The sequence below is a fragment of the Calliphora vicina genome, chromosome 1, assembly GCF_958450345.1.
Source record: "Calliphora vicina chromosome 1, idCalVici1.1, whole genome shotgun sequence".
In the NCBI taxonomy this organism is placed as follows: domain Eukaryota; kingdom Metazoa; phylum Arthropoda; class Insecta; order Diptera; family Calliphoridae; genus Calliphora; species Calliphora vicina.
In genome coordinates, this window is record NC_088780.1 from 58500506 (window position 1) to 58517704 (window position 17199).

A 17199-nucleotide genomic window follows, 5' to 3' on the forward strand; every position below is an offset into this window, starting at 1 on the left:
TATTTAAAGGCACATGATAGTTTTTTTTTATTAATTATAAAGACTTAAATTTAACGTAAAAATTATTTTGTTCACAAAAAATAAATAATTGTAATAGTAGTACACTGTAAGAAAAAAAATATAATATGTGCAGATTTGTTGACCACATTTAACATAATATACATTAAAAATAACACAATGTTTGAAACATTAATTAAACCACATTTTGTAAACACTTACAAAAATAAACATAATTCAAAAAAAAAAAAATAAATTAAAAATTACACATAAATATTCCCTTATAAATAATTGCACTATAAAACAAAGGCCTGTAGTATTTTTTAGTCTTTTCGTATTGGCATGATTTAAGTAATCGCAAAGTTTTCAAAAAAGAAAATTGTACTTAAGCTATTGTGGATTTGTTTTTACTTTTATCGAAAACGAAAAATAACTACTCCATTTTGTGTTTTAAAGAGTCCTCATGGGCCTGTAAAATTGAAAAGTAAAAAATATTTTAAATTATTTTTATTGTACTTCGTTTTAATGCTGCCTACCTTTTGTGCAACTTTAAACAAGTTTTCATATGTTGATTTGCCTGTCTGCTTAACCATACTTTGGAATATTCTCTTTTCACTTTCGGTTAACAGCTCGAACGGAGAACCAAATTCTACCACTTGTCCGGCATCCATTACTAGCACTTTATCCGAGTCCATGACTGTGTGCAAACGGTGGGCAATGGTGAGTACGGTACAATTTTTGAATTTATTGCGTATTGTTGTCTGTATCAAGCCGTCGGTCTGGGGATCGACATTGGCTGTAGCTTCATCCATGACCAGTATACGATTTTCACGTAAAATGGCCCGTGCCAAGCAAACAAGTTGTCTTTGGCCCACACTGAAATTAGTACCACCTTCAGAGATTTTGCTTTGTAGGCCATTTGGCAATTCAGATACGACTTCTTTTAACTTGACCTAGAGATGAGGAAAATTTATTTGTAAAGTAAATTTTAGGATATAATAATTATTACCTCTTCTAATGCTTCCCATAATTTAGCATCGGAATACTCTTCAAATGGATCCAAATTATAGCGCATGGTTCCCGAAAACAACACCGGCTCTTGGGGAATAATTGAGATTTTACTACGTAAATCATGTAGACCCATTTCATTAGTATCACGAGCATCAATTATAATACTACCATCATTGAAGGACAGACGGAAAAGGGCATTAATTAGCGATGATTTACCAGCACCAGTACGTCCAACAATGCCAACTTTTTCACATGATTTTATTACGATATTTAACGATTTCAATACATATTCTGATTTGGGATCGGGGAAATAACGTAAACTAAGTTCATCGAATATTATTTTACCCTCTTCTGGCCAGGATTTTGGTGGTTTTTTGTCCTCCTTAGACTCTAATTCACCCTCTGGTTCTATGTCATCATAGTCTACTACACGTTCCACAGCAGTCATGGTGTTTTCTAATTCGGCAGACTGTCGCATGCCCCACTGAACCATTCCCGTCATACCCATGGCCTGTGTGATGGCCAAGCCCACATCACCTCCATTTTCTGGGGCAAATACAAAGAAACTCAATGTTATAATGGCTATGAAAATGACGCAGAAACAATCAAGCCAGTAGCCAAAGGCACGCGAAGTGCATATAAACAAATAAAAAGCAGAACTATGTAAATCCTGATGATTATCGAATTCAGCTATTAAAACGCGCTGAGCTCCGAAGACTCGAATTGTGGACAGACCAGTTAAGGAAGCAGCCAGGTGGGAATATATTGGAGAACGTGCTGAAAGAGAGAAACATTTATATACACATTAAGGACGAAGCAATACATGTTAACTTTAAATTAAAAAATTTATATCTATTCGAAAATAAGAAAGTGGGAAATCACCATGTAAAATTCATGTATTCTGAAATTACTTAGCTCTCTTTTACGGAGAACAATTTTTATATGGTAAAGAATTATATTTTAAATAGTTTTACAATTCTAAAATGGTGGCAAATAGATCTCAAAGCCACACATTATCCGAATCTATTCAAATTTTCAACATATTCCAAATAATATTTTTACAACTTACTTATCGCTTCCAAACGTTTAACGTTTCTCGACGTTTTCAAATAAAATATTCTTAGATTATAGAAAACAATGGCCAAAATAAAGGTGGGCACCAGATACAATGGATTAACAACAGCTATAACAATAACTATGCCTAGTAGTGAGAGGAAAATCTGTAAAACATCTATCATTACAGCTGGCAGTATTTCATCTATTTGACCCATATCCTTTGAAAAACGATTAAGTATACGACCGGAGGGATTTGTGTTGAAAAAGTACATGGAAGCTCGTGTTATGCCTCTAAACATAGAATTGTGTAGATTCTGTGAAGCCTTCATGGCCACATTGAAGAATAGGAAACTTCTCGTCACAGTTATTATAATAGTAGCCACAGTTATGATGGTGAATATGTAAATGTCAAGCATTTCGGGATCTACGTGAATATTATATTGCTCCAAAAACCCGGAAAGTTTAGACTCCAGTTGATGTGATGACGCTGATTCATAAACTTCATCGGTTTCGTCGTATGATGTGTTATTAACATGTTTGGCAGCTTGCTCAATGCGTTCGGCTTCGATAGTTCCTTTTTTATTTACCCTATTAGAGAATATATGGAAATTTTAATTAATTTCATACAAAATATACTTTGACTATTTAACTCACCAATATGATAAGAAATAATCACCACATGAAGCCAAACCTTGTGACAATATACAAAATACCAGCATCACAATGAACATAAAAAAACCACCTCCAGCTTTGAAATATTTCTTATACAAATCCAAACCAATTTTGCCTTCTACTTGGCTCTCCTGCACTTGCATGGCGTTATCTTCGACCGTTGAATCGGCTGCCGAATTAATGGATACTTCACTATTTTGACGATCAAACATACGACTGCCCGAACGTGAACGAGACTTTACTTCCATGGAATCATCCTTTTCAGGATCCGCCAACATTTGAGCAAAATCCAAACCACTTTCTCTCAAAGACTCATACGAACCAACCGCACTAACACGCCCCTTGTCCATAATCACAATTTGATCGGCCGCTTGCAGGAATTGCAGTTGATGTGTCACTAGCACCACAATATGATCCCGTAGAAAACCACGCATACATTGATCGAATAGATGACGACCTACGTGTGTGTCTACGGCACTTAAGGGGTCGTCTAATAAATATATGGACGTTTTGCGATAAACTGCTCTAGCTAAACTTATACGTGCTCTTTGTCCTCCAGATAAGGAGGCACCACGTTCACCCACCACCGTTTTATCACTGTAGGGTAAAATCTCAAAATCTCGTTCTAAAGCACATTTTTTAACAACATGATGGTAACGTTTCTTATCCATAGGTCGGCCAAACAGTATATTTTGTCGCACTGTGCCGGTGAATAGCCATGGTTCTTGTGATGCATATGAAACTGTTCCATTAGTTTTAATCGTTCCCGACTCGGGCCGCAATTCACCCAGAATACTTTGGATAAGGCTGTGATTGAAAATAAAGATAAAATAATTCAATAAAAGTAAAGACCTTTTTTACTACTATTATAAATTACTTTGTTATCTAATAGAATGTAGTATATAGTATGGGTCGATTTGTATGGATGATCAAAAAGTAAACAATCGTATAGCGGATAATCTACTGAAAATTCTAAGAAAGTTTCCTCAAGAAACCATAGGTCTAAAATCAAATCCTATCTTACGCATTTCGTCTTTTGTCCAATAAAAAAAAAAGACGAAATGCGCAATATAGGATTTGATTTTAGACCTATGGTTTCTTGGGGAAAATTTCTTATAATTTTCCGTAGAATGCGTTTCTGCTATACTATTTTTCGTTATATTAAACTTATTTGTGTAGAATTTTTTCCGGATAGAAACATTTTTAAGAGTTTTATGTCCGTTAAAGTAATTTTGGGCTTTATATGCACAAAATTTTGTATATAAAACTTATTTGTGGAAAAATTAGTGTGGATATCTGTATAGATAATGCATTTATGACCAATAAAGTCTTATTCCGGGAGGACATTTGTATGGGGGCTAGGTGAAATAATGGGCAGATTTTTTAACAGTTTCAATAGGCTTGTCCTTGGTCCGAAAATAATACGTATGACAGATTTTATCGAAACATCTTAGAAATTTCGACCTATACTTGGCGCACAAGTTTACATGGACAGCCAGTCGATTGGTATACTTTAAGGTGTGTGTTACATTATTTTTGGTCGTAGCAAACATCAGTACACACGCTTAATACCCGCCCCACTAAGGTGGTAAAAAATATGTATGTAAATTTTAATATATGTAAAAATTATATGTTTCATTCAATGAACAAAAAATATTTTTTTTGTAAACTCGTGTTACTATTTGTTCTCAAATGTTTTCATATGATTTAAACTTGAGATGCCAATTAGGACAGATATAATTGTTTTCAGAAAATTTGTCAAAGTTAAAATTTTTTAAAATTTTTACATTTACAAATTACGAAAATGTTATAGAAAATACATATGAGGACATTTATGAATCTTAGGATGGTATGAAGACGAGTTAAATTTGTTCATACATTGCCGGGAGAATTTTTAATAGCTCGAAAATTTTCCAATCAAATTTTCCATTATATGAAATCTTTTAAGAAAGTCAATTCTTTAAAGAATTCAGTTATAACTAAATTCGGGAATTTGTATTTAATGAAAAACCAAACAATAAAACATAAATTTCTAAACATCTGAACGATGCGGCACGGGTTTACATTATCCGATTTGAATAAAACTTTCAGAGTAGGACTATTATATCAAATATCACAGTAAACCTAACCGCAATTCTCGACATTCTCAAAAATCCTAATTTTTAAGTAGACCGCAAAATTTAGAAAATACTTTAACAATTATTTCCTTATATAGTATTCAAAATCATTACCTAGATTTTCCAGCACCTACAGGACCAATAATTGCCACCAAAGTACCAGGTTGCACACGCAAATTAACATCATCCAATGTATATTCCGTTGATTTTGGATCCCATTTCGCCTTAACATTACTAATGATAATGCCAGCTTCCGAAAGTGTAGCATGACCATTCGAAATTAAAGGTTCCTTTTCAGCGTCTTCATTTTCCAGATTTTCATCTAAAACCTTATCGTCGTCTTTAACCATAGTTGACTGGTTACTGCCATCATAGTTGGGCTTAAGATCGACGGCTGACTTGTCTACAATATCGGTCTCTTCGTACATCATATAATTTTGAATACGTTTAATGGATACCAAAGACTCGGCCAGTTGGGAAATGCCTGTTAATAGATAAATAATAAATTAGCGTATACACTTTATATAAAATGTCTGTTTTTATAAGTATTAAATTAAATATTACCCTGAGGAAAGAATACTGTCATGGTAGTTCTTAAGATATTATAATAGGCTGTTATAACAAAGGCTTTTTCCGGTGTTAGGAAATGATTTAGTACCACATAACCCACTAAACTTAGAAAGATCGAGACGCGTGTTAGAAACATTATGAAGGACAATAGTATACCACGTATGTAGGATACTTGTCTAATGGCATTGATTTCTTTTTTGCGAGCATGTGCCACTATTTTTCCAAAAGGTATTTCCCAAGCATACATTTTTATAACCTGAATGCCAGATACAATCTCGTTCATCATGCGCACACGTTCATCGGTGCGCAAAGCTGTGCGCAAACGTAACACTGACGTCTTTTTGCCCAGCCAACCTTGAAGTGGTATGAACATCAGCATAAATGCTACACCAAAGACAGCAGAGATACCAATCTAAAATTAAACAAAAATCGTTCATAAACTAGAAACTATTTCAAATACATATTCACGTTCCAACAAACCTCTCTATACATTAAGTATGTAATAAACATTGTCTCCACTGGACCCACCCATAGATAGTGTATGAATATCATTGCCAAATCTAAGCGACCCACATCATTCGATATTAAATTCACCACTTGACCAGCAGTGGTATTACCCAAAGCAGTTTTGCTTAAACGCAAAGCCTTACGATAGATCATACTACACATGGCCACCCGTACCTTCATGCCCGTATGCATTGTTCCCAGCATATAAGGATGCATTATAATCACATTTAAAGCCGAGCACAATATAACGCCAGCTGCATAAAGATATGCCGTTTCTATATTACATTCTTGATTCGAATAATACGCTATCAAGCCCAATAGGAACAACGGTTGTAGGGTTCTGTAAATTAAAAATTACATTAAATAAACCATTATTATTTTCTTTTGTTTATAATTTTTCTTACCTTAAACCCAATTCGAGTAGAAATAATATCAGGCCCAATAAAGCAAATCGCCAACCAAACACACGCATTGAGGCTCGTAATAGACTGGGTTGTTTTTTGGAATTTAATGTATTTTCCAATTCTTTGTCCCATGACTGGCACATGTAATTGCCAAGAGTTTCTGAAAAAATAATAAAAAATAGTTATATATCTTTGATTTTAAGTTATTAGCATTCAATAGAAAAATATCAACTTTACTTCATCCATCCTGGATTTTGAGAAAGCTATTCACAATGTTAATCCCATGTCGATAACATAGGCTCTATTCGAATTTGCTGTCGACCAATCCACTGTTTCTTTCATAGAGAGGTTTTGGAAATTTTCTATTTTGTGAAATCTCTCAATGAACTGGAACTCTACTCTAAGTAATCTTTGGGTATAGCAACAGGAGTGGACTCGGTGTAAACCCTAGAAAAACGGATATGTATTGTTCACGCTTGAATGTAGTGGAACTTACATTGTCCGATGGTGCTAAGTATCTGCGAGTTATCCTGACTGATGGATATAGTACACTTATTTTGTATTATGGTTGTCTATACTTGGACTCTTGGGAACTTCGCTCTTAGAAGAGCTAATTAACCGATAACGAACATCTAATTCGCATAATAATTTTCATAATTTCGATTGCTGTAACGAACATTCCGCTAGCGGAATCTAGTATCGGTGGTTACTGGTAGTGTTTCACAACTTGAGATTAAATCTCCCAAATTATGATTTCTACATATGTTGTTAGAATGAGGTGTGCATCTGCCAAACCTGCTGGTTGTTTTCTTTTTGCATGATTTGTTAAGGTCTAATTATGCTCGTATCAGATTATCAGAATCCAACATTCATTAGCTTGGTTCTTTCTAGATATAAAACGGGACCGTTGCACAGTGGTATGAGAAAAAAAAAGAGAAATAAAATCTGTAATTTCTAAACACTTAGTCCGATTTGAATGAAATTTGACATGCGCAAATGTTCAATTTTTAAAACGATCCTATTTCTTCGTCTGAGTTCTGATTTCAAAAAACTTACACATATAGAATTTCCATCGAGCATTAAAATTAAATTTTCAGCATTTTTACCCACCCTACTCCAGTTATTTGATAATGAGTATTTTTTCAAATTATTTTTCAAAAATATATATGTATGTAATGCTGGATATACACGATACTATTTTTCGTACTAATCGTAGTATGAGTTGAAGTACGATTTTGTGATATGCTGGATATACACGATACTATTTTTCGTACTAATCGTAGTATGAGTTGAAGTACGATTTTGTGATAGACGTTACTACAAATCGTACTATTTCCTTTGAAAAAAAAATGACAAGTAATAAAAATATCACAAAAATCAAAAATTTTTGATTTTCATACTTCGTTAGTACGACAACATGATACACGTTACTAATTTCATACTTATACGATTTATCGTACGACTTATCGTAACGTGTATACCTAGCATAAAACTTTTGACAATTAAAAAATTCAAGGAATAGTTGTTTGAAAAATATGACAAAAAATGTTTTTTATTGAGTTTTTCCAAAGATACAATTGAAATTAAATGCTTATTTATGAATATTTTTTAATAAAATTTTACAGTTATATAGTTTTTTGGCACCCTTTCGGAAACCTTTACATAACAATTAGAAACATATTTGGCAATCTAAAATGGATTACTATATTTTGATATCGAGATTTTGTTACTGTCCCATAAGTGTGTGATAAAATGTTATAGGTTCAAAAGGACTCAGTCAGCTGTGGGATCTAGCCACATAGCTAAAAAACGTTCTCAATTAGAGATGCTAATCCCGGGGTTCGGGATTTGGTAAAGAATTTTCGGGAAATCTAAAATCCTGAAAATTATAAGAAAGAAACGTACATAATTATGTCTTTACAATTGAAAGAAAATTTTTTATTTAGCAATTAATTTTTATTAGACACTAACCCCCATTAACACGAAGTCTGGTTATGCCTTAACTAATAGTTATATTGTCGATTAAAATTATTTTTGTATGAAAACTGACAGTATAACTATTAGTTAAAACATAACCAGGCATCGTGTTACTGGGAGTAAAAAGCATAAAATACTTCATGAGTACATTATACAAGAAGAAATAACTATAAAGTATGTACATTAGGGTGGGTAGATTTTTTTCACGAAAAATCGTATAGCGGAAACACATTCTACACAAAATTCTAAGAAATTTTCCCTAAGAAACCATAGGTCTAAAATCAAATCCTATCTTGTATTTCGTCTTTTATTCAGTGATATTTAATAAAAGACGAAATGCGCAAGATAGGATTTGATTTTAGACCTATGGGTTCTTGAAGAAACTTTATTAGAATTTTCCGTAGATTGCGTTTCTGCTATATAATTTTTTACTTTTTGATCGTCCATACAAATCGACCCAGCCTAATGTACATACTGGTAAAAACAGTACATTATCTGTTAGCCATTTAGTAATCGAAATATTTTCATTTTGTTCGAGCTCCTCATCTATTTCATTTGAAGATGATTGAAATTGAGTTTTAGTTTATTAGACAACTTACAAAAATAGGTGAAGAATTGATTTTCTAGAGTACTACTCAAGGAAAACCAAAAATACCGTTTTCCTTTATTAACTATATTGTAGCAGGAGTTGAGCTTAACAACTTTTCTGAACATCACTTTGTGATATTCGGGCATGTAGGATGTCAAAATGCATTAAAAAGGCACACAAAAATGACAATTTCCCCTATTTATTTATGAAAAACGGGATTTGGAAAATCCCGAAAACCCCGGGATTTTCTGGAACGGGATTCCCCGTTTGGCATCTCTATTCTCAATGTACTGATATTTACTACATACTAGGGTATTCAATTAATCGGGTTTCTGGTTTAATCGGTTAATCGAGCAAATAATTAATCGAGATTTAGATTTATTCGGTTAATAATCGGTTAATTTAAAATTATTCGATTAACCGAATAATTTATATTTTCATTTTATATTGAAAATACAACAACGAATTTTGTGTACAAAAACATAAAAAACTGCAAATAAGGTATTTGAGATAATTTTTGTAAACATATCGCCTATTTGCTGCAACAACGTCATAACTCAAAATCCATGTTTTATGAACTGAGTAATACAAAATATACGTGTTCTATAATCTTTCATATAAGTTGTCTGTCTGTTGAAATCAATTTTCTGAAGACCCCAGATAACTTCGGGATCCAAATCTTCAATAATTCTGTCAGACATGCTTTCGAGAAGTTTACTATTTAAAATCAGCAAAATCGGTCCATAAATAACGGAGATATGAGCAAAAAACCGGGACAACCTCGATTTTTTACCTATTTTTGATCTATATCTGGATTACTAAGTCATTAATATAGACAATATGGATATCTAATGATAGATATTTCAAAGTCCATTGCAACGATGTAGATAAGGCTATAGTAAGTTGGACCTACAATGGGTCAAAATCGGGAAAAATATTTTTTAACCCGAATTTTTTTTTCATCAAAAAATTTTTTTTACAAAAAAAATTTAAAAAGTAAATAAAAAAATTAAAAAACAATTTAAAAAAAAAAAATAAATTTTGTTTACCTAAAAATATTTAAAAAAAATTATTTTAAAGTATAATTTGGTGAAGGGTATATAAGATTCGGCACAGCCGAATATAGCTCTCTTACTTGTTTTCTTTAGATTTAATAAAACTTTTCTTGGAAAAAAATCTCTCGCTGATTGTATATGTTGGAGAAATCAAAAGCATGATAAAGAATATTCCTTTTTGGATTGTTTTAGATTTTTATTAATTTAATAGTTTCGTTTAGTTATGATAAAAGACTCATTTCAAAAAAAAATTTCGTCTATACATGTAAATACAAACAAAGTTTCAAATACATACATGTAAATTAAATATAGTCAGTTGTTATACATACTCACTAATCATGTTTAAAAAATATCTAATTTTAATTTGAAATATGTATTTGAATTGAAACGGAAAAATAAATACAAAAAAGTGCAAAAAAAAAGCAATTTCGGTTAATCGGTTAATCGACACAAATTAATCGGTTTATTTGTTATTTGAAAATTTATAATTTCAAATTATTCGAACAGTTAACCGTCCAAAATTAATCGGTTAACCGATTAACGGTTAATCGATTGAATACCCTACTACATACATATTTATATCTATTTAAGGAACATATTATTGTATAATCTTCTGTTATTGTTATGTCTTATAATTACGAAATTTAATTTTCTGCACTTTTTGATATTCCAGGAATGTGAAACAAATTGTTCTAGGTTTTTAAATAAAACGGTATTTTGCTTCTATTCGTATACATGCAGGATATTTAATAATTCTATGTAAGTCTTTAATAGGTTCTAATTAAAAATTATTACATAAATTTTACGAGTTCAATCCAATTGTGACTGCAACACAGTAAAAGTATTATTATGGTTAAATTAATTATTTTAAGAGCTGACGTAAACATTATTATTAAATATTTAATGACGTATTTGACAGTTTTAACGTAAGTATAGAGGGAGTCTTTTACTGACATCATGTTTATCCTCTGCAAATTTCGCAGAAAAATACTTAAATCTAATAGTATTATTATCAGGGCAAGTTTAAATATGCTCAAAAAAAATTACAAAAAAGCTCAAAAATATTAATTAATGCAGAAAAAATTATTTTTTTCCTAAAAACTTGTAAAATATGCAGAATGGGTATATAATGGATAGCAACCGATCTAAAGTTGAGTTATCGGTTCCATCCATAATCGACCCATAAAGAGCAATACAAAATAAACTTTTAAAATGACTACACTCTAGATTACTTAGAGACACTTAATTGGCAATTGATTACCTGACCTGACCTGACCATGTATAAAGTAATCAATTGATTTTCCTCTTTGACTACGTGTCAAATAACCCACAATATATAAATTGTAGCCAGACAGTGATTAGACATTAGGGACAATTACTTCCTCTAAAGGATACATTCACTACTTGTAAAACGGCTGGGTAGTGATTTACGTAAATTTTTGAATTAAACAAATACATTTAATTTAAGAATTGAGGAAAGAATACATCCCGTATGATAGATAGTGTATTGAATAAATACATTGAAGGTCTATTATCTAGGGAATTAATGACGTAAAACTAGATCAGAAAATCAGGAAAATCAAACTAATAACTGCATGTATTTGCACATTACTATGGATTTGAATTGAGGGGCTTAGAGCACAAGGGGTTCAAGTGACTAATGTTTAATAATGAGAAAAATGAGGTTAAAGTTAATTTACAATAAAAAATGTTAGATGCTATCTGGAATATTACTTTTTAATTAATAAAGATCCTGAGACATATTTCAATATAACACGATATAAAACTACCATCTTTTACATATACAAATACCCAAAACTTTAAGTAAGGAAAGTCGCACTTATACCACTTGTGCTTTAAATTTTTTTATAATTTCTGAATTACCTAATAAGAAAACCACATAGATTAAATTTTTTTATTAACATTTTATTAAGAAAAGCTTTTATGGTTCTTTGCTACATTTTTTAATCGTCATAATCAGATTCCATGACATCATCAGGCTCATCTACATCCTCACTTTGACTTTCGATTCTCTCCGGAATTTCTTCCGTTCTATCGTGAGGAAGTGCTTTAAACCATTCATGGTAAATTGGTGGTCTATAGCAAAGAAGATCCTGTAGGTTCTTGAATTTCTGGAACATTATTGTTTTGACGCTGTTTTTTGGAGGAAGTTGTGGTAGTAACTACACCGCTCGGCCAACATTTCGAGCTTTCATATTTACTTTGGTGAAGCTTTCTTGCACATACATAAGATCATCTTTGTATGAAATGATCAGATTCAGAAAATTCGTCAATATTATTTTCAGATTCACTTACTTTTAATGATTTTACGTACCAACATTAATAAAAAATCAACAATTATTATTATACTCGTTTCCATTATTTTATGTTACTTTTTCTTTTTTGGGAAATAATAACAAGTGATGGAATTAATCGCCAGGTATTAGCTGCTCACTCATCTGAATTCACTAAATCAGTCCATGTGAAAAATTAATTTTAATATTAGCTTAGAGCACAAGGGATTTAAGTGCTCATGTACCCCTTGTGCTCCAAGCGAAACAGGTACATATTTTAATGACAAGTACTAGAATTGGTCGCCATATCTCGCTAACGGATGAGAATCCAAAATTCAACTCTTGTACTATGAACTTCACCTACTAACTCCATATGTTAAGTCAATTTGAGAAAACAAGGCTCTTGAACCCCTTGTGCTTTAAGCCCCTCAATTGTGTTTGATGTTTTGAAAAACGATAAAGTGAAATTACTGCAAACACTTTGTCATCTTTTATCAAATTACTGCTACAGTTTTTGAGGATCAAAATATTATTACGAATGTCATTAGCATGATTTAGATTTAATAATTCTTATTGTAAAATATCTATGTTCAATATTTTATGGTTCGAGATGTACACACTTTCTTAAATAAATCTTTAATACTCAACAAATAATATTCACATAGACGAATAAAAAAACAAATCATTGTGTTACATTTTTAAATGTTTTTTAATGACAATTGGTCAATTCACACGGTATCTTATCATGTCATAATGTCCTAATATTTCACAATGATTTTATTGTTTTTCAATCAAAAAATGTCTTAAAATAATACTACTCTGTATGATATGTTTATTGTGTTATCGTAATCAACCAGCAGAGACCTGCGCCGAATGCCTAAGAGTCGGTTAAGCCGAGCTGCCGAGTCGTGATATATTAGGACATTATGACAATATGACTGATAAGAGATCTTGTGAATTGACCAAATATTTTGCTACATATACTATATAGAGGTAAGAGGGTTAATTGTTGTGGAACAATTGCAAACAATGGAGGAAAAAATAAAAAATCTTATACATAAATTCATTATTATTGTAAATATTTACTTGGATTTTAATTTCCATTAATCGAAATTGATTTCAACTTATTTTCATTACTTTAACAAAATTTATTAAAAAGTTCAACAACATTTTGTAAACAATGATAAATGTTTTTTAAATATTATTCCCTGCTGATAATTCGGTTTAATCACAGAATTTTATATATACAAATAACAGTTTTTTTCTATATATAATACACATGTGTATTTAAGTGCATATACATACGTATGTATGTATATTATACTCGTACATACATATGTACATTAGAGTGCTCCAAAAAAATAAAATTGCGAATTTTGACCGTCCCCCCCTCTAGAATTGTTCTATGTATTGTAGAAACACATTGTGTAAAATATTAGGATGATAGGATAACGTTAACTGGTGGCGCAACGACGCTGAAGTTTTGAGGTGCATTTACAAGGGAAAAATATGCAATTTTTTCAGTTTTTGTAAAAATTTTGCCATTAAATAATGACTTTTACAATTTAATTTAAAAGAATCGAAATGTGTACGTAATTGTCGTTATAATAAGATATAAAAGACAAAAATTGGTGAAAAAATGTTAAAGTTATTAAAAAATCGCCAGGCCATAAACGTGTCTCAGGCCACTAGAACAAGAAATTTATGAACAAAATTAACATATTTTGAGAAATATTAAAATAAAAGCTTATTTTTACTTAAAATATATCCATATTTACTTGAATATGAGTTTTTGTCCTCGTAGGATACCGTTAACCTATTCGCAGAAAACTTAAATTTTTTTAACGGTAGTTTCAAAACTCCAATTTCAAATTTTTAAAAATTTTGTTAAACAAATTTCAGAATTTTTTGATCATCACATGGGGATTTATTGACAACATAATAGGGAATAAAAATGTGAAAAAAGTATGTCAATATCTCCTATAGTTTTTCCGTACCTGCGATATAAATTTTGCGATTTTCGAGAAAAACTAATTTTTTGGCCATATTTTGGGGAATGACCAGAATTTCCTTTCTGTAATGATTTTTAAGTAAAAGCTATTTAGAATAATATAGTCCAGGTAATTTTAAATATAGTCTGAAAGTTTTACTAAAATCGGAAAACTTTAACCCTTAAATCGTGAAGGTCAAAGGTAAATTTTTTCAATATTTGGAATTTCTCATGGAAAGATAGCGAAATATTATATACTTTTGGGCCGATTTTGATGAAACTTAAGAAAAATAATAAATGAAGTCTAGTATTCACAATAATAGTACAAAAATGGAAATTAACCCTTAAGAGTACTTGGGGTCAAAATGAATGTGTTTTTCGTGATTTTAAAAGTTGAGGGTCATTTGGACCCCAAGTGCTATTAAGGGTTAATTTCCATTTTTGTACTGTTATTGTGAATACCAGACTTAAAAATTACTTAAGTTTCATTTGACCTTTGACCTTCACGATTTAAGGGTTAAAGTTTTCCGATTTTAGTAAAACTTTCAGACTATATTTAAAATTACCTGGACTATATTATTCTAAATAGCTTTTACTTAAAAATCATTACAGAAAGGAAATTCTGGTCATTCCCCAAAATATGGCCAAAAAATTAGTTTTTCTCGAAAATCGCAAAATTTATATCCCAAACTATAGGAGATATTGACATACTTTTTTCACATTTTTATTCCCTATTATGTTGTCAATAAATCCCCATGTGATGATCAAAAAATTCTGAAATTTGTTTAACAAAATTTTTAAAAATTTGAAATTGGAGTTTTGAAACTGCCGTTAAAAAAATTTAAGTTTTTTGGTCATACCTGCGAATAGGTTAACGGTATCCTACGAGAACAAAAACTCATATTCAAGTAAATATGGATATATTTTAAGTAAAAATAAGCTTTTATTTTAATATTTCTCAAAATATGTTAATTTTGCTCATAAATTTCTTGTTCTAGTGGCCTGATACACGTTAATGGCCTGGCGATTTTTTAATAACTTTAACATTTTTTCACCAATTTTTGTCTTTTATATCTTATTATAACGACAATTACGTACACATTTCGATTCTTTTAAATTAAATTGTAAAAGTCATTATTTAATCGCAAAATTTTTACAAAAACTGAAAAAATTGGATATTTTCCCCTTGTAAATGCACCTCAAAACTTCAGCGTCGTTGCGCCACCAGTTAACGTTATCCTATCATCCTAATATTTTACACAACGTGTTTCTACAATACATAGAACAATTCTAGAGGGGGGGACGGCCTGTACCTAGAAAGTTTTTTTCGTCCATACAATCTTGGAGCACTCTAATGTACATATATTCTAGATAATCCTTATTAAGTATGTACATAGTTATTTTCTATGAAATGTTCACACAAACATAGTAAATTTTAAATATTTATATAGTAATAACATTTATTTCTATGCAGGCAGTCTGGTATTCTTCACAAGTACATATCAGGGATGTTAAAGTTGGTACAATTGTACTTTTTTTGGTACATTTTGACCTTCTAAAGTACCGTGGTACTACCGCGTCTCATTTGGTACAATTTAAAATATTTTATATAAACAACTTTTACAAAAACCACAAGCAATTTGTAAACAGAATATCAATATTGATATTGTTAAAGAAATTAAAGAAAATTACAAACAATTTTATATAAAATCAACCTTAATAACGAAGTGTTAATTGGTTCCATAAATTTACTCCTGGAAATGTTATTTCAAGTAGTATTGTACATCTATTAGTAAAAATGTTCCCGAATGGGAATTGCAAATTTTGTTTCAATCAATAACACAGGTCAACAGCAAAAAAGACGTGAACAACCACTTTATAGATTTGCTACCTAAGTACAAAAATGGTAAAATTTTTCAATTCTATGGAGAATTTTTTTTTTAAAATTGTTAAGTAAAATTACAAAATTTTGATAGACGTTTCCTCACATAACCTTTAATCCGTTTATATATTGCGTTTATCGGCTCAGTAGTTTCGGAGTTATAATGACAAATTGAAGCAAACAATATATTTTTTACATGAAAATATCAAATTTTTTTGTTTTAAAAAATTCATGAAAAATCGAAACTTTGAGTGGAAATTTTACATTTGTCTTGTTATTATTTTCACGTAAAAAATATATTTTTGTTTCAATTTGTTATTATAAATCCGAAACTACTGAGCCGATTAAACGGAATATAGGTTATGTATATTTAAATTTTTTTAAGTTTATTTTAATAATATCGGAGTAACCGTTCTTGAGTTATCATTACTTATGTGGAGAAAAGTACAAAAAGCTCAATTTTACTTAAACATTTTTTTTTTTTTAAAATCCTCTAATAGAATTTAAAATTTGGACCATATTTGTACTACTGGACCACAATACATCAAAATTTTGTAGTGGTTTAAAAAGCCTCTAAATTTTTTTCCGATTTTGTTGCCTTGTGTAATCAATTTAGAGCTTCAGCTGAAGTCAGTAAAAAATTAAAACATTTGTAGTTTTTGGTCGGTAGTAGCTAATTTAATCTATGTTAATGTTAAGTTTTGTTTTTTGTGTACAATTGAATTTTTATGTACTTTTTTGATGTTTTAATAAACTAAAAAAAATGGTACCGCGAAGGTCCAAAAAGTACAATTTTTTTTGGAGGGTGGTACAAAATTGAAAACTTCATTTAACATCCCTGGTACATATGTATGTATTTAAAGAACAAATAACATCGAATAAATACGCATATTTTTATCTACATATTTATGTACATACAGTTGTGAGCATAAAAAATGCAACGCTATGTTATGTGAACTTCAACTGATATGATTTTTCTTATAACGGGAACCAATTCTCTCCATCTGCTATTTTTGTATTCTTTGTGGTCATCGTCAATTATTGTACGTCATTTTGTCCAATATTTTTTTACGAAAGG

At 30.7% G+C, this 17199-nt stretch overlaps 1 protein-coding gene across 1 annotated transcript in view; it reads right to left on the reverse strand.

The window, feature by feature from the left end:
- Nucleotides 1-368: 368 nt before the first annotated feature.
- Nucleotides 369-17199, reverse strand: part of LOC135962769 (probable multidrug resistance-associated protein lethal(2)03659) — a 31959-nt gene continuing 15128 nt past the window's right edge. Inside the window, exons 3-11 of the mRNA XM_065514664.1 lie at nucleotides 6335-6494; nucleotides 5904-6270; nucleotides 5418-5835; nucleotides 4968-5337; nucleotides 2719-3543; nucleotides 2078-2652; nucleotides 1007-1785; nucleotides 534-950; nucleotides 369-466 (exon numbers count right to left, since the gene is read on the reverse strand). Of these exons, the coding sequence (XP_065370736.1) occupies nucleotides 431-466; nucleotides 534-950; nucleotides 1007-1785; nucleotides 2078-2652; nucleotides 2719-3543; nucleotides 4968-5337; nucleotides 5418-5835; nucleotides 5904-6270; nucleotides 6335-6494 (3947 nt within the window). The 3' untranslated portion in view covers nucleotides 369-430. The remainder of the gene's footprint in view (nucleotides 467-533; nucleotides 951-1006; nucleotides 1786-2077; nucleotides 2653-2718; nucleotides 3544-4967; nucleotides 5338-5417; nucleotides 5836-5903; nucleotides 6271-6334; nucleotides 6495-17199) is intronic.